This window comes from Heptranchias perlo, chromosome 32, assembly GCF_035084215.1.
Source record: "Heptranchias perlo isolate sHepPer1 chromosome 32, sHepPer1.hap1, whole genome shotgun sequence".
Taxonomy (NCBI): domain Eukaryota; kingdom Metazoa; phylum Chordata; class Chondrichthyes; order Hexanchiformes; family Hexanchidae; genus Heptranchias; species Heptranchias perlo.
The window spans coordinates 21,724,072-21,749,018 of record NC_090356.1 but is presented as its reverse complement, the minus strand read 5'-3'; the positions used below and the strand labels follow the sequence as shown (position 1 = coordinate 21,749,018).

Here is a 24,947-nt window from a genome sequence, read left to right as displayed (position 1 = left end):
GTCCTGTAAATTTTTTCCCTTCAATTATTTATCCAATTCCCTTTTGAAAGTTACTATTGAATCTGCTTCCATCACCCTTCCAGGCAGTGCATTCCAGAGCATTACAACTCGTGGAGTAAAAAAATGTTTCCTCATGTCGCCTCTGGTTCTTTTACCGATCACCTTAAATCTGTGTCCTCTGGTTACCGACCCTTCTGCCACAGGAAACAGTTTCTCCTTATTTACTCTGCCAAAACTGTTCATGATTTTGAACACTTCTATCAAATCTCCCCTTAACCTTCTCTGTTCTAAGGAGAACAACCCCAGCTTCTCCAGTCTCTCCACATAACTGAAGTCCCTCATCCCTGGTACCATTCTAATAAATCTCTTCTGCACCCTCTCTAAGGCCTTGACGTCCTTCCTACAGTGTGGTGCCCAGAATTGACACAGTACTCCAGCTGAGGCGTAACCAGTGTTTTATAAAGGTTTAGCGTAACTTCCTTGCTTTTGAACTCTATGCCTCTATTAATAAGCCCAGGATCCCATATGCTTTTTTAACTGCCTTCTCAACTTGTCCTACCACCTTCAAAGATTTGTGTATGTGCATCCCCAGGTCTTTCTGTTCCTGCATCCCCTTTAAAATTGTCCATTTAGTTTATATTGCCTCTCCTCATTCCTTCTACCAAAATGCATCACTTCACATTTCTCTGCGTTAAATTTCATCTGCCATGTGTCCGCCCATTTCACCAGTCTGTCTATGTCCTCCTGAAGTCTGTTACTATCCTTCACATTGTTTGCTAGATTCCCGAGTTTTATGTCATCTGCAGGCTTTGAAATTATACCCTCTATACCCAAGTCCAGGTCATTAATATATATCAAAAAGAGCAGTGGCCCTAATACTGACCCCTGGGGAACATCACTGTATACTTCCCTCCAGTACGAAAAACAAATGTTCATCACTACTCTCTGCTTTCTGTCCCCTGGCCAACTTTGTATCCATGCTACCAATTTTACTAACAATTCTATTATGTGATACTTTATCAAATGCCTTTTGAAAGGCCATATACGCATCAAACGCACTACCCTCATCAACCTTGTCCATTACTTCATCGAAGAACACAATCAAGTTGGTCAAATATGATTTTCCTTTAACAAATGCGGGCTGACTTTCATTTATTAGCCCATACTTTTCCAAGTGCCAATTTATTTTGTCCTGGAATTATTGGGCTCAATTTTGAAATGGTGGCGGGTTGGCAGCAGGTGGGGGGGTGGTGAAGGTGCACGTGGCAAACCCGAATAAACAAAATTTACCGTTGCCGATGCAATCGCAACGTAATTGATGGTGATTAAAGTTCCTTCCGGGTTTCGCGCCCGGAAGCCAGCCTGATTGACAGGATTGACAGCTGCCGACAGGAGCTGCAACGCAAGGTGGGGGAGGGCGGGTGTGGAGAGAAAGAGAGCGAGACCCATCATCTGGCGCTGGAATGGAAGATCAGGGGGGGATGGGGGAGAGTGGAAGATCGGGGGTAGAGGGGGGCAGATCCGGGGAGAGTGGAAGATCGGGGGGTCATCAGAGGGGGTGAAGGGGGGAGATCGGGGGGTGAAGAGGGGGAGATCGGGGGGGGTGAAGAGGGGGAGATCGGGGGGGGTGAAGAGGGGGAGATCGGGGGGGGTGAAGAGGGGAGAGGGAGACATTGGACATCGGAGCAGGTTGGAAAGGTAGGTTGATTTTGTGCAATGGTTTTTTATTTAATTTATTTTGTTTCTTTTTGCCTGATCCGGCCCTTCACCAGACATGAATCAGAAGCCGTGGGAAAGTCGCCCAGGTAACTTAAAAATTGTTCTAACTACCTAATATGTCGCAAGTAAAGTGCCTTAAGTACTTCAATGAGGTACATTTGGCTCTTTAACTATCATCCCGCCGGCTTTAATTGCCGGTGGGACTTCCGGATTCGGGACGCCTGTGCGCACACAGGCGCGTCCGTGGGGAACTCGGAAATCCGGCTTTCGAACCCGCTGTGCATTTCTGCAATTCTTGCAGCCCCCCCGCCCCCAACGCACCTGCAATTTACGTTTAAAATCAAGCCCATTGTCTCTAAAAGTTTCCGTACCACTGACATTAGGCTGACTGGCCTGTAATTGCTGGGTTTATCCCTCTCCGCTTTTTTGAACAGGGGTGTAATATTTGCAATCCTCCAGTCATCCAACACCATCCCCACATCTTCAGTATTCTTCAATAAAAAAAACCTACAATTCGTCTAATGATGAAGTGACAAGGTGAATCTAAAGGATAACTCATAGCTGCTTTACTGAGCCATTAGGGGTGAAAGGGAAATGCTGCACTCCACCTCATGACTTATTGCTTTTGTTCACTGTTGATGAAATGTTTATTGACAGTTGAGCCTGGTGGCACATTTGGCTACCAATATTAATTGTGCTGACTGCAAGCCAACACAGGAAGGGTGGAGGCATTCAGCACAGATTTAGTTGCACACAGGTAAGCATTGTTAAAAATGCTGCCCAGACTATTACTGAGTCATACACATCAGGGAGAGTCCATATTTGGTGCCCAAACCTGTACTGAGTTAGCTGCTCTCAGCCAGATGGCAGTGGCAGGGGTGGGTGGGGGAGATACAGTTAGTCTCAGTGCCCTCTGGGTTAGAAATGAGAAAAATCAGTCAGAGTTCCTACTTCCAATCACTGTCTCAAGAACTATGTTTGAAAGGGCGCTTGAGTGGATGTCGGGTGAGGACCGGATTGGGCTCAGCACAAATGCCCTCCAAAGTCTGCCAGTACTCACTATCTAGGCTCACACATGAAGAATGGCCACTTGGTCAAGGTACCAGATGGCTGCTGACAACCCTGGAACCAGATCCTTCAGGACAGGAGGGGAGAAAATAGAAGATATTTTATTACAAAATTTGTACATAAGATTTCAGGGTTATAGAGCTACAATGGTATTCACAGTAACGTCAAGACTGAGGCAATAATAGTTAATAAATAATTGATTAGAAAAATTGAGAATTCTCACAGTAATTCAAAGCATGGTTGATGAGGGCAAAGGAAAATCTCGCTATAACAAAACTCCATTCTTATAAATCTCACTAAATTACCCCCTAAGCCTCGCCAGAAGTTCCGTTACGTCAGTGGAAGAGCTTAAAACCTCGATAAAAATGAAACCCTGAATGACTTTCCCCGATCACTAAAAGTTTGTTTTAATAACGTGGTGTGTTACTGCTTGAACAAGCCCGGGTGAAGCCTTCTCCCCACCCCGTCGAGGTCACGCTGCTGTCATTGCACAAGAGCTTGCCTGCTGTCTCCTGGATACCAGACTCAAATGAGATCTGCACACAGATCAGCGCATTTGGAATAATTAAACTTCAACTCCCACCCAGCTTTCTTGATGTGTTGTTTTTTTCTTCCCCCCCTGAGAGATTCGGAAACCCGGTGTGAGATTTGAACTGCAAAAAAACCTCTGTCGGAGGGAAAGTGCAGCCTACTTGCTTGCTGTTTATCGCTGGGGCTGAGTACAGCGCACAAGCTGATAAATATTCATAGCTGCAGGACTGAAGCGCCCTTGAGGATTGTGGAGGGACTTTGAGGGATTCTATTGGTTGTATGAATGCCCAGCTCTGTGCTGCTTCTATTGATCAGAAGGAAGGAGAGGCTTGAGAGAAGGAGAAGGAGAGGGAGAGAGACCCAGAACACAGCGTCCTGTTTCTATTGGGAGCCTGCTCACAAACATGCCAGCATTTTTTAAAGGATTTTTTTAAGATGGCTGTGTCGACTAAATATGGGATACAAAATGCTCTGATGCAGAGAATATGACCAGCGAGGCTTTATGTTTCCACCCCTGCGAGTTAATATCAGTCCTGCAGAAGCAGTACAACCTCTAGCTCTTTGTATATGGCAACAAAGACATAACCGGGTAAGTGGAAAAGTGTCTTTCTGCACCGAAGATGCAGTCCATCAAGCTCTGGTAATCGCGTTGCCATTCAGTCTGTTAGAATAAGACTGAGTGGAGCTGACAAAGGAGATCTCAGTTCTATTTGAACAGAGAGGCTGGGGGAGAGAGAGAAAGGCACCAGGACATAACGCGCAAGTTAAATTTATATTCAATAGTAAAACTGCAAAATTATTGGCAAGGGAGAATTCTGATTGAACAGCTGCAAAATAACAATTCTGGGTGACAGCAGCTCTTTAGGGTGTATCTGTAGTCTTGGGATGAAATGGGAGGGGTTTGTTGAGAAAACGATTGCAGTACACTTTATTTTCATGGTGGTGTGAGTGATTCTAATGTGTGACATGGGGTTGGGAAGGACAACAATGATGCTGGGTAGAGGGTTTGAGAGAATCTGTGTTCAAACTCACTGCTGGCCGTATTTGAGATGCTGGATAAAGTTTAGTGCCACTTCTCCGATCCATTTCTGGCCTCTGCTGGGTCCACGCCAGACATATTTTACTTTTTTTGGTATGAGTCACAGGCCAATAGTCCTGCCATTGCAGCAACATATTAAATATTGAGACAGATCACCAACATCATACCCTCAGAATATTGAGGAATGTGGCATCAGACTGGGAGCTGGAAAAGGGCTGAATCACTCACTGTGGGTGAAGTAGTTTGTTGCATTTTTTCCAAAGTGTTTTATTTTAATTGCCAATGTTCTCTTCTCTGCTGATTCTTGGTGGATTACAGGTCTATGAGCACTGACTGCCCAAGTGATTATTCTTCACGTGTGAGCCTAGATATTGAGTATCAGCAGACTATTCGACCGTGCGGGGGGCAGTACAGCCCTACTCGTTACCGTCCTTCCTCAATGTTTATACAAGTGTACTTTCCAGCAGCAGTTTGTGGACAGTAATCGGTTGGCTAATTTTTTCCTTCCACTCCATAACAAAGGGTCACTAAGGCCAGTCGTAGCATAGAAACATAGAAAATAGGAGCAGGAGTAGGCCCTTCGAGCCTGCTCCGCCATTCAATATGATCATGGCTGATCCTCCATCTCACTACCATATTCCCGCTCTCTCCCCAGACCCCTTGATGCCTTTTGTGTCTAGAAATCTATCTAGCTCCTTCTTAAATATATTCAGTGACTTGGCCTCCACAGCCTTCTGTGGTAGAGAATTCCACAGGTTCACCACCCTCTGAGTGAAGAAATTTCTCCTCATCTCAGTCCTAAATGTCCTACCCCATATCATGTGACTGTGACCCCTTGTTCTGGACCCCTCAGCCAGGGGAAACATCCTCCCTGCATCCAGTCTGTCTAGCCCTGTCAGAATTTTATGTTTCAATGAGATTGAAGGGAGAGTTAGCGCCCCAGTTGCTGCCAAAAGTTGAGATCAGCTAACTCAGTACAGATCAGGAATTGAAACTGAGCACCACATGCATGATTGTTGATAAAATAATCCTAGTAACAGAAATCAGGGTTCATCCATGGACTCAGTTGGTAAATGCAATGCCTAGTGTGGTATTGTGCCACATAGGCCAGGAAGGGAACAAGTCCAATTGCTGGTCTGAGCTAGGTTAGCTAATCTCAACTGGTGCAGCATTTGGGCTCCTACATTTGGTTTAAGTTGCCTCAGTGCTAGTGAGGGGAATAAATAGCCAGTTTTCAATCCAGCATCCTCTGCTGAAAATTTAAATGTGTGAATATCAGGTAAGGTTAGGGTTGGGCTTGGTCCCTATGGTCAAATAGCCTGCCAAAACTCACCGTTTATACTCACGTGAAGAATAACTACTTGTGTGTGGTATCAGAGGGCTGGCTATGACCGTGGAAATATACCACAGAATAATTCACTGCTCGTGCCCAACCTGGGCACTGAGGTACATTGTAGTCTCTCTACTGCCACCGCAGTTGAGGATAGGAAACTCAGCCTTGACCAGGGATCGAATCTGGCATCTTCCTGGTCTTTACAGACGAGTGCTAGAGCAGGCAGTGCATTTTGCCAGTCGGGCAAGTGAATAAACACTTTGGTTTTCCTGTGCACTGCTGCCCCATGCTGTTCTTCCTCCCAGTACTTATGATTTTGTTCATATTATTATTTCACTTGCAAATACTGCAGTAGGCCTATCTACTGCTCAATACAGGGTTATAAACAGCCCAACATTATGCTTACAAACTCAATTGATGCAGTCAGTGCACAATGGCCATGATATTTACGGGGAGGGTGTGGGGGAAATGCGGCAAGGCCAGGGACGTGGAGGTCCTGCCAAATTTTACGGCAGGACCTCATTATAATTTTTTCTACCATTTCCCGCTCGGCAGCCAGCCAAATTGACAGGCTGACCTGCTGCCGGGTGGCAAAACCAGCGTCAGGAGACCGCAGCCGCAACCCTTGGGGATGGTCCCTGGCAATCGGGAGGGAGGGAGCCAGAGATCAGGGCTTGGTGGGGGAGGGGGAAAGAGAACGGCAATCTGGAGGAAGGGAGTGAGAGATCAGGGCTTGGTGGGGGGGGTGGGGGGGGGGGTGCGGTGAAGGGGGAGATCGCCGATCATGGCAGGGGGAAGGCTTCCTTGAGGGTTTGCAGGGAGCACTCCTGCCCCTCCTGGCCCACAAGGAGTGCTGTAAAAGGTGGTTACCTTCCTGAGCCAGCAGCTCTGTTACAAGTGGACAGCCAGACAGTGAAGGACTGAATACATTTAGTTACTCATAAATTTTATTTGCTAGGATTTCTATTACACCGAATACATCCCACACACAAAAACCCACTGCCTCACCCCAAGCCGACTCCCTTATATATGGGAGCCAGAGCTCATGTTGATGCACCTGAGCTTAATCATTCATCAATTGCTGTAATTCATTTATATACAATTAACAGCTCCCGCCTCCATTTCACTACCAGGTTTCCCGAGCCCTGGGAAACCCGGCTGGCGTCTATTAAATTTAAATCAGTCTCCCAATTGCACAGTGGGAGTCTAAATATGTTAATGAAGTGCCCCACCTCTCCAAAGCGGAACACTCGCACAGCTCACTACCCTACCGTCGCGGGGGGGTGGGGGGGGTAAATATTGAGGCCAATGTGTCCCAACGCATGATGGGCCACCAATTAAGAAGCCTGATGTTTCATCAGTGGGAATAGAGTGCCGAGGTCCCGAATAAACAGTAACTAAAACTGACCTAATTATGTTAATGGATTTGCTGTAGCCTGGAATTGAGACTGGTCTGCTGATTAATGGACTTGATTTAATGTTAAGTATTGATTCTAACATAAGAACAGTTGCCCAACCTCCCCCAATAGCCCAGTTGGTAAATGCACTGGCCAGCATGGAACTGCACTATTCAGACAAGGAAAGTCCTGGTTCTAATCCTCATCTGTGTTGAGTTAGCTGATCTCATCTGGAGCAATGGTAGGAATGCTATAACTGGCCATGGCACCTGATAGGAGAAAAATCAGTCAGAGTTCCTACCATTGATCCGTATCCAGTGAATCTAGCTGGAAAGTGCACGTTTGTGGATATTGAGCATTGGCTTGGTTGGGATGCCACCATAGTGGAATAGCCTGCCAACAATCACCGTCTCGGTTCATGCATGACAGATGGCCATTTATGCGAAGTGCTGAAAAGTGTCTGCTGCTTGTGGAACATATCCCAGCATGAGTTGGCACCTTCAGAGGAGGAGGGAAGAAAACAAGTGATAGTGATGTGGGGAATGAAGTCGTATAGTGTTACATGCCTGGAACTACAGTAATACTGATTTTTTTTCCTTACCACCCTGTTATTCAGAATAACTTTTTTCTTCCCTATGGCAACTAACTGTATTTTATCGATACTACTATGGTCCTTGCTCCTTTGAGCTTTCCTCTCGTTCTTCCTGAGTTCCATGATTAGTCTTGATTTATACACAGTAAGGGATAAGGAAGATTAGTGTGTTGATATGAGCCTTGGCCCTTTGCCTAGGTTTCTCAATTTTTTTGAAAAATCTGATGGAGCAAACTTATTGCAACATAGAAATTCTAGATGCAAGTCTGGCACTGACATTTTGCAGTGGTTCTCCCCATCTCCCGCCATAATTCCAGTGGTGCCTGAAGGTTGCCAGGCACTAGGGAGAAAGCAAAAGAGAATTTAAAGAGCCTAGCATCAACGTGTGCAGCATCAGTTTAAATCTTATTTCTGACTCATTTTTGTAGGGTTATTTTGATTTTTGGCTGTTGCCAATATTTTGACATCTCCTTTGTGCCATTTGCTGTGAGGCTACCATCCCCCCTCCCCTCCCCCACCAGTTCACACACGGCACAAAATGGCAGTTGGTACGGAGGAGCAATGGAGGGATGTCAAGCTTATTAAGCTGCACCGGAGCTGCATGGCACTCACCCGCTGGTATCCCACACCAGACGTGTGCGTTTGTCAAACGATCAGTGGCTTTATCATGGAAGTCATCGATGATTTATGCCACATGCTACAAGCGGGCCTATAGCCCACCTCCACTATAGGCACGGCATTGCTAGTGGCTGTTAAGATCACAACCGCCCGTAACTTTTATGCAAAGGGCTCATTTCAGGCTGCCATTTGCACTAACATTTAGCTAATCAGCTCTGCACATATTCATTAAGTAAATCACAGATGCGATTTGCTAGAGCAAACAAGTTCATTTTTATTCCATACACAGTTGGCAGTAATATGAAAGGGCAAGGAGTCATGGTTTGCACCCACATGTCCCTACGTGTTCCTTTGCTCAATGCCACTGCCTATGTCAAAGCATTGCAGCTCATTTGCAATACTGCATGATTCATGTGAACTTTCCCTTGGAGCTGCTACGATGTTTTCATTTTAAGGCAGCTCCACCTACATACCCTTTTCTGTGTGCAATAAGTCACCTAGCTCTCATCCATGCCATCTGATTAAAGATAATTTCAAACGTTTGCAAACGCAGTGTTTGCATGTGACACTACAACATTGTGTGCACATAGTATACAACACTATGCATGCACTACAACTGTAGTGCAATCATAACTGTAATGAAAACCAATATTGTGTGTGTTCCTGGTGCTTTCATTTGGTGCTAGTGTGTGATGTGTGAGATCATAGGGAAGATTTTCCTGCTCTCCCCCGCCCCCCCCCCCCCCCCCCCCACCAGCCACAGCGTAGACAGGAGTGGTGAACCCAAAGTGCACTATTTACATTTAAATTCTGGGGATGCTTTAAACAAACTTAACAGTGCTCAGCTTCAAGCCTTTGACTTGCCTTTGAACTCCATTTGAACCCGCGGTCAACAGTGCACCTGGGAGCAGGCTACAGCGTCATGTGCCGGATCTCCATCCCATTTTCCTAGCCTTTACCCTGGGGAACTGTGTGTTCCTCTGGGGCAAAGGTCAGGAAAATCCACCTTCATAACCCTATCCTTGTGCATCTCCTAGGTGTTGCTGCAGTGGCAAGAGTGCATCAGGTGGCTGGTCACTGTATTGCAATAGGAACTTATTGTGACTCAGATGGCCCTCATCCCACCAGAGGTGGGCCTGCTGTAGGCTGGATCTTTTGTGCTGCTGCAAAGGCAGGCTAGCCCTGTTTCCTTTCTGCCACATGCGGTTATCAGAGGAGGCTGGTGGGAGGGCTCACATGTATTGTCATCCTGAGACACTGCACCATCATCTGTGCCATCCCTGCCATTCTACTTATACTGGACATTGGTTAAGCATAGCCAATGATCTGCAGGAAAGCAGACCTAATGGTCCTATGAGATCAACAAAGCCCAATTTGATGCATGTCTGCAAATGTTTGGAGGCCGAAAGAGGCAGTCTTCTCAATTTTTGTACCACAGATCTCTATGGTAGTATTCCTAAATCACAACAGTGACAACACACCAAAAGTACTTCATTGGCTGTAAAGCACTTTGGGACTTCCTGGGGTCTCAAAAGGCATTATATAAATGCAAATTTACATGTCTTTCCTTCATTCTGCACACAGATGGAAGAAGAATAAACTTCCTTTATGAAGTCTGTCACAGGACCTCTGCTGCAGACGTCCTTGAACTGCCACATAATCTGAGGTGGACTGCAGAGTAACAAAGTCATCCTCCAGTATCCTGGTAGTTGCATTCTCCACCTGAGCTGCCACCTGCAGCACACTGTCTAACACAACTCTCAACGTTCGCACCAGTGTTTGATGCTCTGCAAGCATTATTCTTTTAAAAGCCATTGTGAGATCCTGATTCGCAAGCTCTTAAGCGCAGGGTTTACACAACCTGATCCTCTGACCAGCAAGATCTTCCCCCTCATACCACCATCAGTACCTACTGCTCACTCATATCACAAAGTGTGTGTCCACAAGCTTCCTCCCTAACTCTTGTCCCAGGATGGATGTCTCTGAATTGGCGTTTAGGAGAGATAGAATGAATGATGGGGTGCTAGCAGGGCTGGACATCTTATATCCTAGGGCATAGCAACATCTAGGGGAGGAAGAGAGGTTACAATAGTTTCCTGATGGCAGATGTAATTTACAGTAGAAGGAATGACATGAGGGTTTCGTAATATGGTCTGCTGATTGCCAATGTGGGCACAGTAGAATGAGAAGGAAGGGAAGCAAATGTTCACGATGAATTTGTAGCTGGCACTTGTACTCGTACCTTCCCATCTCCTTATAGGCTGTGTAGATTTGCTGTGCCTCTTCCTCACAGGTCGCGAGAGGCTGGGTGTTTGTGGATCAGCCATCTGTAGCAGCTCTTTCTCTGATGTTAGGTCCTGTATTCTCCTTGAAGGGGAATGTAAGAAGTGAGATTTAACCTTTGTTGCCATGATGTGCAATAAACCCCAGATGTCAGTATGTAGGTCATACAGGTGTGATGACATATGCATGCAAAAAGTAATTGCATTCCATGCAAAGCTTTTGCAGGGTGAAAGTATGTAAGGATGTGAGTGAAGGAACACGACCAGTTAAAGCCTGGGTGTGTCAAGGGCACGTCACAGCCTCAGAGGCATTGGTGGTGAGATATTAAAGCACTTCAACATTGTGTTAATGGGTAGGTCATCGTAAGTGGGAAACATGCATTCTTATATACATTCTTGGAAGGTATTGATGGCTGCTCTTATTTTGGCTGACAAGGCAAGTTCATTAAACTTCTGGCACTGACCGGCTGACCAGGGACGATGGAGCTGGCGCTCACTGCCTTGGCAATCTCCTGCCATTACATGGGCATCTCTCCTTGGAGTCAAGTGGGGTGCGGCAGGGTGGGGGGGTTCCAAAGAGGATGACAGTATTGCCACTGCTCCGTCGGAGAACCCTTGAGGGCTGTCTGGCCTCTGCAGACCTGGAGCCTCTCTGCAATCTCAGACCTTTTCCTGAACGCAAGCGGTAATGATGATTCCTGCCCCTTTAAGCTGCTGCAGGTATTTAAATCAATTGCAGAGCTCTCAATCAGAAGTGTCTGTAATATGTATACCTCGCCCAAAATATTCTAATGAAGGTAACCCTGGAAATTACAGCAGGGTTGGCGCACCCCATGTTGAATGGGCGCTCTGCCATACTGCTGGTTAGACTCAAAGGTGATTGGAAAAGGCCAGACTTTACCGTCTCCTGATATTTGTTTCCTACTCCCTGCCAGACATTTGTTTTAAAGAATAATATGTAGCGTAATCATTGTTTTTCACTAACTTTTTTTGTTGAAGGCCACAATTCCAAACAGCTTCTTGCTTGTGATCCATTCTCAGGAATGCTGTAACAAGCTCCACCACAGAGTGATGGGGTGCAGGCGGCACCTGCAATTCACCAGATTGGTAGCTCCTGATTTCAAATATGCCAGCTTGCAAATTGGAGGCCAGACACTTCCCCCACAGGAAAAGAGAAAGGAAGCAACAGGATACAGGTTGAAATTACAGGTCCCGTAGTTCTCAAAGCAGTGCTTCATGGATGCTGGGATATTGCTGCTTGCTAATAGTATTCCCTTGTTTTATCTCATTGGATAGCAAGAGAAGGAGAGCAAACGGTGCTGAATCCAGTTATGTCTACATCCCACAGGTATAAGTGAAGGACCAGAAGCTCACGGAGTGATAAGTCTCCTGGGGCTGTGTGTGAAGGGGATGACGCCCTGGGCTGTATTACATGTACTAAATAGCTTTATTTTAAAATATAGTTGTGAGGGACGTATGGAAGGAACAATAAAGCTATAATGATCTCGGTGAAATCAATACTGACCTAGGACCTGAAGGTATACAACAACAACTTGCATTTATATAGCGCCTTTAATATAGTAAAACATCCACTTGACTGTTACAGCAGATAAATCTCACTGTTTCCTGTTGTCTGACCATGGTTGTATTGCACTGCTAAAATAATGCCTTTAACTCTTACATACTGTGAAAAGATCTGTGACACTTTGGGGGACACGTTAATTTCTATATGACTTCACTCAAATAACCTTGCGGAAAAATAATTTGAATCCTTGAGTACAATATTCAGCCAAAGTGTTTTTATAATGAAAAATTGCATTTAATTTATCACCTCAAATGTCATGTCATTGTTTTCCCAGTATCCTTCCCCCCCTTCCTGAAGATGCTGAGTCTTGTGGGAGTACAATTCCACCAGTGCTGACAACTTAAGTGGCCAATTTTCACGTGAAACCACAGAGGGCTCGCATTTGAGTCCAATTGTGTGGCCACAGACAGGTATTTTCCAGCAGGAGTGGTGAAACGTTGAGGTTTCTCCAGTGGAAGTGTCAGCCGTGGCTCAGTCGGTAACACTCTCGCCTCTGAGTCAGAAAGTTGTTGGAGGTGCTGCCTTTCGGACGAGACATTAAACCGAGGCCTCGTCTGCTCTGGTGGACATAAAAGATTCCATGGCACCATTCGAAGAAGAGCAAGGCAGTTCTCCCCGGAGTTTATCCCTCATTTATCCCCCAACCAACATCGCTAAAACAGGTTATCCGGTCTTTATCACATTGCTGTTTGTGGGACCTTGCTGTGTGTGAATTGGCTGCCATGTTGCCTACATTGCAACAGTTCAAAAGTACTTCATTGGCTGTAAAGCGCTTTGGGATAACCTGTGGTCGTGAAAGGTGCTATAGAAATGTAAGTCTTTCTTTTTTACACCTCCGCCATCAACCCAGGGGCACAGAAGCCAATCTTAATGCCACCACAGCCATCCGACTAAGGTCAGCTAATTCAGTGCAGCCTGCAAATCAAATTGGGGGCCTTCTGATCTGTTTTGGTGAAAATTCGTCATCTAATTAACTATTACAGAATGCATGCATATAAGAGATATGGGGTAGAAATAGATTTGCGTGCACCTGTTTTTCAGGGAGCAAAGCATACCAATTTAGCCTGTGCCTAATCTACACAGGTGTTGGTCCCGCTGTAAAGTCCCTGGGCCCGTTTTTTAGGCCCCCCAGGCCTAATATGTAAATTAGGAGCCTAATGTCTGTTGAAGGACCCATTGAGAAATTCGTCAGCGATTCTACAGCGGCCCCCGCGGCTGCCAACTCCAGGTATGTGATCATTTTGCTTTTGATCAAGAACCCATCCTGTGGAGCCAGAGTGGGTAGGAGTGCTCTGCCTATTCCTCAGGAGTCACAATCTCCCCACCGCCTACCCCCCTTCCCGTAGCCCGCACCAGTTCCCCCTCCCGGTAATTACTTGAGGGCCGCTGCCAGAGAGATAGGCGGCTGGCAGCTTGCACCAAATATGTTGATGAGGCCCGAGGACCAATTTCCATCGATCTTCGGGCCTCTCGGTTTGGGTGTGCTCTGGTCACTCAGGGCCCGAAGGCGTAACATAAAATGGGCCATAATATACATGTTCAAGACAGGTTCTTTTAGTGAGATCTGCAAATCCCTGGTAAATACCCGAAGGCTATAAACACAATCGTGCTGGAAACCAGAACAAACTAAGGTTTTGTTTTCCAAAAGGAAGCCCAACAGGAAACTAGCCTTTAACTTCAAAATTATTAAGGGGTGTGATAAGGTAGATGTAGAGAAGGTGTTTCCGCTTATGGGGAATCCAAAACTATGGGTCATAAATATAAGATAGTCACTAATAAATCCAATAAGGAATTCAGTAGAAACTTTTTTACCCAGAGAGTGGTTAGAATATGGAACTTGCTACCACGTGGAGTAGTTGAGGCGAATAGCATAGATGCATTTAAGGGTAAGCTAGATAAGTACATGAGGGAGAAAGGAATAGAAAGATATGTTGATAGGATTAGATGAAGTAGGGTGGGAGGAGGCTCGTCTGGAGCATAAACACCGGCATAGACCAGTTGGGCCGAACGGCCTGTTTCTGTGCTGTAAGTTCTATGTAAAGTAAACTTCAACTTTGGAGAATGTGAGGATTATATTGGGTAATGTACTCACACACTGGGGATCTTGCCTTAATAAGCAGCTTACTTTCCTTGACCTTTATTGGTCTGAGAAAGGTTTAAGATTTTTACTCCTCTGATTCCAACAAAACGATTGATGTAGGCAATAAGGCAAAGAATAGAGAAGCAAAGTCATAGGGGGCGATTTTCAACTGCCAGCTGCCTATTTTACAGGTGAGAAACGGGCAGCCAGTGGTTGAAAATTGAGCGGGGCACATCGGTAGGCCCATTGATGCCCGAGGCCTGAATGAAGCAATTTTCAGGCAGGTGTTTAAATAAGCAAACAGCACACCCTCCTGTTTCCAGAGGGAGGCTGCTTAAATATGCAAATCAGGGTCCTACACCAATGGAGAGTGCACCATGCACGCTCTGCCCATTTTTACCAGGCATTTAGCAGCCTAACCAGTGGTCCTTAAAGGTACTGCTAGTGGCCGCTCAAGAGAAGGCCCAAAAATTTCTTTGGGAGAAGTTTTGCGCGGCCAGGAGGAGGAGGAAGAGTGCTCAAAAATACATTAAACACACCGCGGGCTGCTGTCGGCCCATCTCAATCCCCTCCGGGGTTAGTACCGTGCTGCCCCGACCTGATGATCTGGGCGGTTCCACATGGGAACTGGATGACTGCCAGCCCTTCCACAACTGGCGAACAGCAGTGGGGCACCTGCCTGTAGCTCACCAAGTCAAATCAGGCCTGAACCTGGCCTCCCAATACCAGCTTCAAATGGGTGGTGCGGATGCTCCGCTGACTGGGCGTCCGTTTGGGACGGAAGTCCAAAATCGCCCCCAAAGTGTCAACTGAATTTCAAGGCCCAATTTCACTGCTGATTGGAAATATGTTTTAGAATTCAAAATATCTGCCTATAGAGTGGGGCTAGATGGCCAAATGGAGAAAGCTGTTCCAAACAGACTGGTTGCTATGACACTCAGGCACTAACTAGAAGGCCTGAGTTCAATTCCAAACCTTGACTGTTGTTCCTAGTTGATGGGGTGGAGGGTGTGTTCGTTCTGCCAATTTTGCCTGGATAGTCAATGAGAGAAAGATAATCACTGGAGTGGAAGAGGTGGGGAAGGTGATGTATCCAATTATGGGTCAGCTGATTCACATTCCCTGGTGGGTTGAATGAGCAGCACCATTACTGGAGAGAAATCAGCCTCTTCGGTGAGGGTTGGAAGGTTGTTACCATCTGTGGAACCCATGAAGAGTTAGTACCTTCAGGAAAGTAAAGTGGGGGAAATAAGCATTGTACTTCTTTGATTAGCAAATGTTGCTCAATAAGATACAATAAAGAACAGTTGTAGTCCATGAAACTGACTGAAAGAGTACACATGTATACAACCTGTTGCCCCACTGATTTAATTAAAAAGCAGTTCGAGACCCACAGTGATGTTCCATTGAAACAATGTTAACGGAGTGCCCCCGTTAGCTCAGTGGATGTGACGTTGAACCATACTGACCAGGAAGGCCGCAGGTTAGCTTTTCTGATCTGTGCTGAGTTGGCTGTTCTCGGCTTTGGCGGTGGTGCAGGTACTATAATTGATCTCTGTGTCCTTGGGCTAGGGAAGAGAAAGAAAATAAGCAAGGTTCCCACTGCTGACTGGTATCTAACTGGTTTCAAGGTTGGCATCAATAACCAGCCTGCTGTTTTTGTGCCTGAGGGTGAAACGGCTAAGTGCAATGTGGAACGTGTATCATTGATGGAAAATGTATATATTTGGTCACCGGGTAAGGCTTTCATGGTCGCATTGTCTGCCAACATTCACTGTCCAGAATGGCCACTTTTGGCAAGGTAGTGAAGGCCTACTGGGGCCGGTGGAACCGTACTCCAACATAAGTCAGCACCTTCAGTAGAGATCTCCTTTAATGAGTAAAACTCGCCAATCATTGTCACCCACTATATCTGAGCGTGGCCGATTTCACTGCCATTGTTATTGTACTGCTGGTTCGTACAGTGAGCAGTGTGCTTTAGATGTTCCTTTTATAAGCCTCTCCACAAGCTAGAGTTTGTAGTTAAGAATAATATAAAATGATAATACCATGGCATTTGTTAAAACTAATGTTTCCTGCAACAGGAAGGGCCGGGAATCTTCTTGCTGATGTGACAGACGGTGTACTGTGGAATGGCTGCCTCCGATGCCCCTCCTTTCCAACCAGAAGGTAGGATATTGCTGATCTACATTCCCATCAACTCTGATATACTATCGAGGGTTATTGTTGTAATACCACAGGTAGAAGTGTGCATAGGGATAGGTTATAGACTTATTGCCCATTTATATTGTAACCCTGCTTCCTGGGTAGTACAATATTATAAAGAAGGCTGCTTTTATGCCTCCAGAGAAAGGAAACATCAACTTTGGAGGTGATTTTGTTTCACGCAAGAGGCAAAGTGCCAGTGGGGCCAAAGGTAAATGGTTGTTGCTGCTGTCACTTGATGTCAGGGCCACCATTTTATTCTGGTAACAAGCAGGCTGAGCTTTCTTTTCTCATACAATTGCTTTTCTGGAATGGAACTATTGAGGTTCCCTCCTCAAAACTGGCAGTGGTTCCCTTTTAAATATGTAAAATGTAAGGGTAAAAATTCCAACCTATGGAAACAGTTCCTTCGGAATGAATTGGTGGAGCAGGGGGTTAGAAATTAGGGTATTTTGGAAGTCATTGGCTCCCTGTTCCTGTCTCCGATTGACCATCATTGTTCCTTGATCTTGCACAGAATGTGTGAGAGCTTCGTTGTAGCTCTGAAATTAATGTGAATGAAGGCCAAATTGGCCAATCAGAAAGATCTGGAGTTTACAATGTCTGCCTGCTGTGTGCTCAGACACACATTGATTATAGAAATTAAAGGCCTCGATGGAGAGATTTCTTGAAGCTCGACTGCTCCAAACATTTCGACTGCAATTGGCTTGGAAGCAATGGGAATTGGATTCAGTGCTGTTCTCTTACTAGATTTGATAGGAGAGGATGAAGAAGACCAAGAGGCGATGCCAGGATATCAGACTGCAGGAGAGGGGAACTGCTTTGCACCTGTCATTACCCAAATACTTATCTCAGGCAGTGTTGGAGGAGAGCTGTCTTCACAGTTTGAGATTCAGCAATGAAGCAATTACAGAACTGTAATTGCAGAACTTGCAAGCAGACAACCTCACCCTCAGGGACCACACTATCAGTGGCAGTAAAGGTTACCAGCAAAACTTTATGGCTCCAGCTCCCTCTCGGCCACCACAAGGGACATTTGCAGTACAAGCCAAGTTGTAGTATACATATATATCAAACAATTGTCTGGTGCATTATTCAGCAGGACCTGCTCATTCATTACTTTTCCCATTGAACAGTGCTTCCCAATTTCATCACACTGCTGGGTTGTCCAAGGTGCAGGGGGCCATTGATGTTACCCATGATAAATTTAATAGAGGTCTTTGAGTGAATAGTGAGTGTATTGGAAATGGAAGTGCAGTAGACTTTCAAAAAGCATTTAATAAAATTAAAGTACATGGTGTTACAGCCAACAAAATACTTTTGAAATGTAGTCACTGTTGTTGTTGGGTTTCTCAAGTGACCATCCTGGTTCCAATGTGTGTGCGAGCAAATGAGCATGCATTTTGCTTATTATGATGTGAGGGCCTTTTGAGAAATTGGTATAACAGCAGTGGTAGTGGTAAGTTGCAGCTTGAAGGAGTGTCCTGCTGTTGTATGCCATGCATGATAAGTATTCCGTTACAAATTTTGAGTCTTACGCCAGATATTCTCTTTGAGTTCAGCTTCACTAGTCTCTCCTGTAAGTGGACCCCATGTTCCTTAAGATCAGGAGTTTTCTTTACTGCTCAAATATCTGCTTATACAATGGGATATCCAGGGGGGGGACTGTAACAATGAAAACCCCTTATTATTTGAACTGAATACTGTAATCTCACACATGTCCTCCACACGTGCTTCTCTGATCTCTTGAAAGGTGCACTGAAGGACAGTCTAGTGAGACAAGGTCAAATATAAATCATCAAACTGATTTATTTTTCATATAACAAGTGAATGAACATAACAGTGATTACAACATATTTCATAACACTTTCCTTAACATAAAATATAACAAAACATGCCATGCTGTCCCAGTTAGCTGGCTAAATATAACATTTCTGGCCAGTAATTTCCCTGAACCTGATCAGCACTAAGCTTAAGGAGAGTACACTCACCCTGTATTTGTTTCCTGCACTAGATCTTCCAAACTGGCTCTGTGCGTGTCCTTTCTTAGCTGGATAGGAAGTCAACAGTTTGTCCTCTGACCCTCCCCTAGCTCTCTGTGTCCATGGATTGACCAGTTGAGCTGCCAATAAAACCAGCTACACCTTCCTAGGTAAGAGCTCCCTGGCAGGTAGTCCCTGCAGGGCCATATTGAATGTGGCTGTCCGAACATATTGGGTGCAAATGTTTACTGGAATGTCTAAATGAATGCCCGTTGCCTCAAATGAAACTGGTATGTGGGAAGCACCACTTCACCAGTTGGTTCATGTAGCTCTAATTTGCATCACTAGCACATGACTTCTCTGAGGATTGAGGTAGCATTTTAATATAAACTACACCAAAATCCTTCCATGGATAAATAGCCAAACATCTGGAAACATGACACAGTCAAAGAGCTGTAAGTTTGTCTGTAGCATAGGGCAGCAGTACAGATGTAACAGGTTGAGAGAAAATAGTACCGAGCTTGCATACTTGGCTCAGCTACATCAAGACATAGAGCTCTCTTGGGTAGCTTTACCTTTACAGCTGTCTTCATGTCTGGTACCTTCTCCTTCATTTGGATCCACATCTCATGGGTGCTGGAGTGCATTTACTCTGGTGGCGATTTCCTGCCAGATATTCTGCACAGCTCTCCTCTGGGAAGAGCACCCCTGGAGTCATGCAGGACCTATACTGCAGCATCGCAGAATCTTGCCATTCTGTGGCTGTAGACCTCCATTTACGTTGGCTTTGATAGATCTTTGCAACAGTTGCAAGATATGATGTTATCTGCGACTGAAGTACAACATCTTTCTCACTCCTGGCTCGACTCCCCTTTAAGAGGTTGCTGCAGACCTTTAAATACTTGCAGCAGGGCTCCCAAATTCTGTCCACATGTGTGGGAGCTTACAGGTCCCACCCAGAGCATGGAGAGAATCTGATCTGGATGCAGTAACAGACGTGTGTGAACAGTCGGACAGAGGTCCCACTGCACTCCGTTCCTGCCCAACTACAGCTGTCTGTGGAATTTGTACCCTGTTGTGTCACACTTGTGTACCAGGGTTTGCAGTTTCACCCTGCAGAAAGAAATACGTGCATTTATACAGTGCTTTTCACAATCTCAGGATGTCTCAAAGTCACAGCCAATGAAGTCCTTTTTGAAGTGTAGTCAGTGTTGTAATGTAGGAAGTGCTGCAGCCAATTTGCCCACAGCAAGGTCCCAAAAACAGCAAGACCAGATAATCTATTTTAGTAATGTTGGTTGAGGATAAATATTGGCCAGGACAATGAGGAGAACTCCCCTGCTGTTCTTCAAAATAGTGCCATAGGATCTTCTACATCCACTTGAGTGGGCAGATGGGGCCTTGGTTTAACGTCTCATCCGAAAGACGGCACCTCCAACAGTGCAGCACTCCCTCAGTACTGCACTGGAGCGTCAGCCTAGATTTTGTGCTCAGGTCGCTGGACTGGGGCTTGAACCCACAACCTTCTGACGCAGGGGTGAGAGTGCTACGACTGAGCCAAGGCTGACACCTTATTAAGCTGAAGAGGAAAGATTTCATCCAGTTGTAGCCTCAGTACTCAAGGGATTGGCTTGTAATCATCTACTTGGCTTCAGAATCATCGGTGTTGATAGCAGACTGCCTGATACTTGGAAAGGTCAGAGAAAAGCTGGATTTCACATCAGCCACAGACATTCCAACCGCTCTGATGTGTTTTGCAGCTCTTGTTACGACATCACTCCCGACCATCAGGAATCCAAGCTTATTCGTGCAAGGAGACATTATCAAATCTTTGGTAACTGCTGCCAGCTAGCGGGGACTCTGAAACACCGGTGCAACATTTCTACAGTAACAGAAAAAGACTTGCATTTATATAGTGCTTTATTACATGGCTCAAATGTTTCAAAAACTTACACATACAATGAATTATTTGAACTGCAGTGACTGTTATTATATAGGCAATATAACAATATGCAGGCACATTCATAGTATGTGAAACAAAAGATTAACCCAAAAAATACTCCACCCTCTAAGTGGATTAAAGATAGTAGCTTTGAAATTCTGCGGGAGTGCTGCCTGTCTCCCACCATAACTCTGATGGGAGACCGGTGGCAACCCATGGAATTTGAAGTCCAATTCCTGTCGGGATGTGTGGTGTTAATAATTAGTGGGTTTATTGTTGCCTTCACCCTCCTCTCCTGAAGGCGCCTACTCATGCTCAGCTATCGATCCACAGGTCCCAGCCACTCTCCACTATCTGCTGCAGGTATCTACTCATGAATGTAGACCCTGAGTTTCAATAGGCTACCGGACAGCTGGGAGCATCATGACCAAACCTGATGCTGCTCTCCAGTAGGGTGTCACTGGGTGAAAGCAGGAGCAGGAGCCATGGCTGATTCTTTCCTCCTGAGGTATTGAGGTCAACTGTACCACTTCAACTGTTGCTCTGACTGAATTCAGCTAATTCAGACCTGACCGGGACTTTTGTCATCTGTATGGCTCACTGGCCTAGATCTCACAAATGAGTTGAAAGTACCCTCTAACTGGGGAGGAACTCAAGATGCATAACCACTGGCTGCAATATTGTCTCCATCCTCCCCCACACCCCCCCACCCCCAGCCAGACAAACATGCATACACACAATCCTAATAAACAACAGTTGTTAGGAATACCACTGTTATGACTGCCCTGTTGGCTCAATTGGCGAATGCACTGTGAAAATGAACCATGTAACAACAACAACTTGCATTTATATAGTACCTTTAACGTAGTAAAACATCCCAAGATGCTTCGCAGGAGCAATTATCACCACAAAATTTGACATCAAGCCACATAAGGAGATATTAGGTCAGGTGACCAAAAGCTTGGTCAAAGAGACAGGTTTTAAGGAGCATCTTAAAGGAGGAGCTGGAGGTTTACGGAGGGTGCAAGGTGGGAGGCCGGCCAGGAGAGCATTGGAATAGTTGAGTCTAGAGGTAACAAAGGCATGGGTGAGGGTTTCAGCAGCAGATGAGCTGAGGCAGGGGCGGAGATGGGCGATGTTATGGAGGTGGAAGTAGGCGATCTTGGTGATGGAGAGGATATGGGGTCGGAAGCCAAGGAGGCCAAGGTTGCGAATCATCTGGTTCAGCCTCAGACAGTGGCCAGGGAGAGGGATGGAGTCGGTGGCTGGGGAACGGAGTTTGTGGCAGGGACTGAAGACAATGGCTGCGGTCTTCCCAATATTTAATTGCAGTCCAGGAAGATTCCACGTGCAATCCCTGGTCTATACTGAGTTAGCTGGGGCAGCGGTAGGTACACTACAATTGGCCTCAGCATTATCCTTAGGCCACAGAGCAGAAAAAAAATCAGCTACTATTCTTTATTAATATTCTTTATTAATATTCCTGATAGACAGCGTCCGTCACGTGAGAATGCGATCAGACTCAGTGGACCATCATGGTCAATGGTCTGTTATTCCATATTGTCTGAGATTTCACATTAAGGTTGTTCAGTTTGACGAGGCACTGGAGAGCAGCCGTGCATAAGGCAGTGGCTTCAGGAGAAGAAGAACAACATTGGAGGAGGGGGGAAGATGATCACTGTAAGGGGGGAGTAAATATCACATCTGGCCCTGCAGGGACGATCTATTTTACACAATAGGCCAACGTATTTCTCTGCATGAAGTCATGGGAACTATTGGATTGGCCTTGTATGCAACATAGTTTCATGCAAATAAAAAAAGACATCGCTTGTATACCAGAGAACACAAGAATCTTTATTTATCTAGAATCTTGACACAGGGTAGCCCAATTCAGCTGAAAACAGTTGGTGTACAGTTAGGCCCCACTGATGTCTGATACAACACTCAGTCTTATTCGTCAGAAAGGCTACAATAGCACACCTGCAAAAGCCTACAGAAATTGGCTCTACATTTTTCAAAACTCGTCAACAAACTGCTTTGATAATCTAATAACAAAAAAATTACATAAATGTACATTTTGAGGGGGGAACAATAAAAGCATATGAATCATTTTTCCCCCCGTTATCCCGCTCTTGAAGATACGGACTCCTGCTAGCGTATAGTTCTCCAAGTATTCTTTGTGTGTGGACTCAGACAGTGCGTATTGGCAGGCTATTCAACCACAGGGAGCATTACAGCTGATCCTGTCTTCACCCCAATGTCCACACACAGACTTTGCAGCAGTGGTCATTAGTTGGTGATAAGGAGTGGGGAAACCTGGTACAATTTTCCTCCTGCTATCCATGTGGTGCTGAGGCCAATTGCGGTGGCCCGAATGCTGCCCCAGCTGCGATCAGCTAACGCAGCACAGAATGGCGGTCAAATAGGATTTGTGTGGCTCACTAGCATTCCATATAATGCATTTTCAGCAGGTGCTTGATAAGGTCCTGGAAAGTTTTGAGATTTTTACCTATTTGACTTGGAAAGGATTTTGGTTTAATTCATATTATGATGTTGCTATGATGCTGGATTCAATTCACAAAGCGTTAAATTCCCAGAAAGGCAAGCTATCTGGGACGTTGCTTCGGATAAACTAGCTGGAATACTAGACAAGTGCCTCAGATTTTTGTATTATCACATACCATATCCGATTGAGACAATGAGGAACCATCCAAGTCATCTGAGAGATGTTTGCACCTTTTATGTTTGAATGGTTTTGATTCAGAGCTGCCCAGCACTGGGTTTAGCTAAACAGACAATGTAATTGCCATGACTCCCACACAAAGGGGGGCCTTAGTCAAGGTGGAAGCTTTGATTCACAGCTCAGTGAGCCAGTCCTCAATACAGATAGATGAGGGAGGGGTCGGAGGTCAAACTTTGTCTTTCTCTCTGGAAAAGGCAGTCTTGGTTAGTCTGTGCTGGACCAGTCAGAGTGAGACATGAAAGACTCACTTTCTAAGGTTAGTCCCAGTTAGTTCAGAGATTGTTGACTTGTAAAGTGAGTTAGGCCCCTATCAAAAGATAAGTCTTATATTTCATTATTTTGATGGTATGAAGAGTGATAGGAAATTGATTGAATCTCGCTGAGAAAACTGTATTTTGTTCATTCATATATTACATGTAAAATAAACCAGTTCTTTGGTTTGCAATTGGCCTCATCTCACTAGCGTGTTTATCAATCCACCTTCGGAGAGATGGTAGAATGCACATGGTGGCACGTGTGGGATCACAGTATCCAGAAAAGACAGTGCCTTATTGTTACAATCCCTGGGTCATGCTTCTGTTTAACTAGATATTGGGAAGCAGGGTGCTCTTCAGATTGTTGCAGGGTCCACTTACTGGGGTTACCCATAAGAATATATAGTGCAGACTTATTGCAAAAATTAAGGCATATGATATTAAAGAGAATGTGGCTGCATGAATAGAGAGATGGCTAGGGCATAGAAAGCAGAGAAATGGGATTAATGGATGTCTTTCTGATTGGCGGGAAACTTTTCTGTTTCCTATTTTGTTGTGCAACCCAAATAAATATATAAGAGCAATGATATTGAAGAGAGACTTGAGAAGTTAAGGTTTTTTTTCACTGAAGCACAAATGGTTGAGGAGTGACCCAATACAAATCCTCAAGATAATGAATGGTAATGATAAGGTGAATAGTGATAGATTGTTTCCACTGGGCAGCGGGATGGTAACAAGAGGCTGCAAATTTAAGATAATCACAAAAAAGCAGGTTAGAAAAATTGTCTTTTATACAGAGGATGGTTAGAATGTGGAACTCTTGGAAAACAGACCATTGCTGAAGTAGAATTCATAAATTCTTTGAAAAGGGAATTAGATGGTGGCATGAAACAAAGGAACATTGAAGGGTATGGGCAAAAAGCAGGAGGGTAGGATCAGATGCGGCTTATATGGAGAAAAACACCAGCACAGACCAGATAGGCCAAATGACTTGTTTCAGTACTGTAATGTTCTATTATTCTGTGTTGACTTTGCACAGGATTTTTTTCCATTGGTTCATGAATAATTAACAAGGGACATAGAATTGGGATTGCTACTAGAAGAATAAAGGAGAAAGTTAGAAGAAATAGATTTGAATTAACACTAGAAGAATGAAGTAGGAAGTTAGATTTTTTTTCACACAGAGGGTTATTAGAATAAGGAATGCTGTATCACAAGTGGCTGTTGAAATAATGTCACTTGAAGGGAATTGGATGCACTTCAAAGGAAAGCTACAAGAAACCAGAAGAAAAGGACAGGGAAATGGGATTAGAGCAGATAGCTCCAGCTGAAGAGGTAGCACTGGTACAGGAATGTTATATCAAATGGCCTCCTTGTGTGCTTTAATTTCTGTGATTCCATGACCCACTGAGCCACAGGGGGAGTGCGGTGAATCAATGTTATTCGGTGATGTACAGGTTTGTGCTGCTGAATTAATATTAATGGAATCCTTTAATGTATCACTTTGCTAACTGGCTTGAAACACATTTCCACGTGTTGAAAAACTATACTTTGGAAAGGCTCACTGAGGATGATAC

The 24,947-nt window shown here is 45.0% G+C and overlaps 1 protein-coding gene across 1 annotated transcript in view; it reads left to right on the top strand.

The window, feature by feature from the left end:
* The first annotated feature begins 3,395 nt into the window (after positions 1-3,395).
* Positions 3,396-24,947, top strand: part of LOC137301158 (rho guanine nucleotide exchange factor 10-like protein) — a 151,802-nt gene continuing 130,250 nt past the window's right edge. Inside the window, exons 1-2 of the mRNA XM_067970603.1 lie at positions 3,396-3,907; positions 16,329-16,413. Coding sequence (XP_067826704.1) covers positions 16,377-16,413 — 37 coding nt within the window. The 5' untranslated portion in view covers positions 3,396-3,907; positions 16,329-16,376. The remainder of the gene's footprint in view (positions 3,908-16,328; positions 16,414-24,947) is intronic.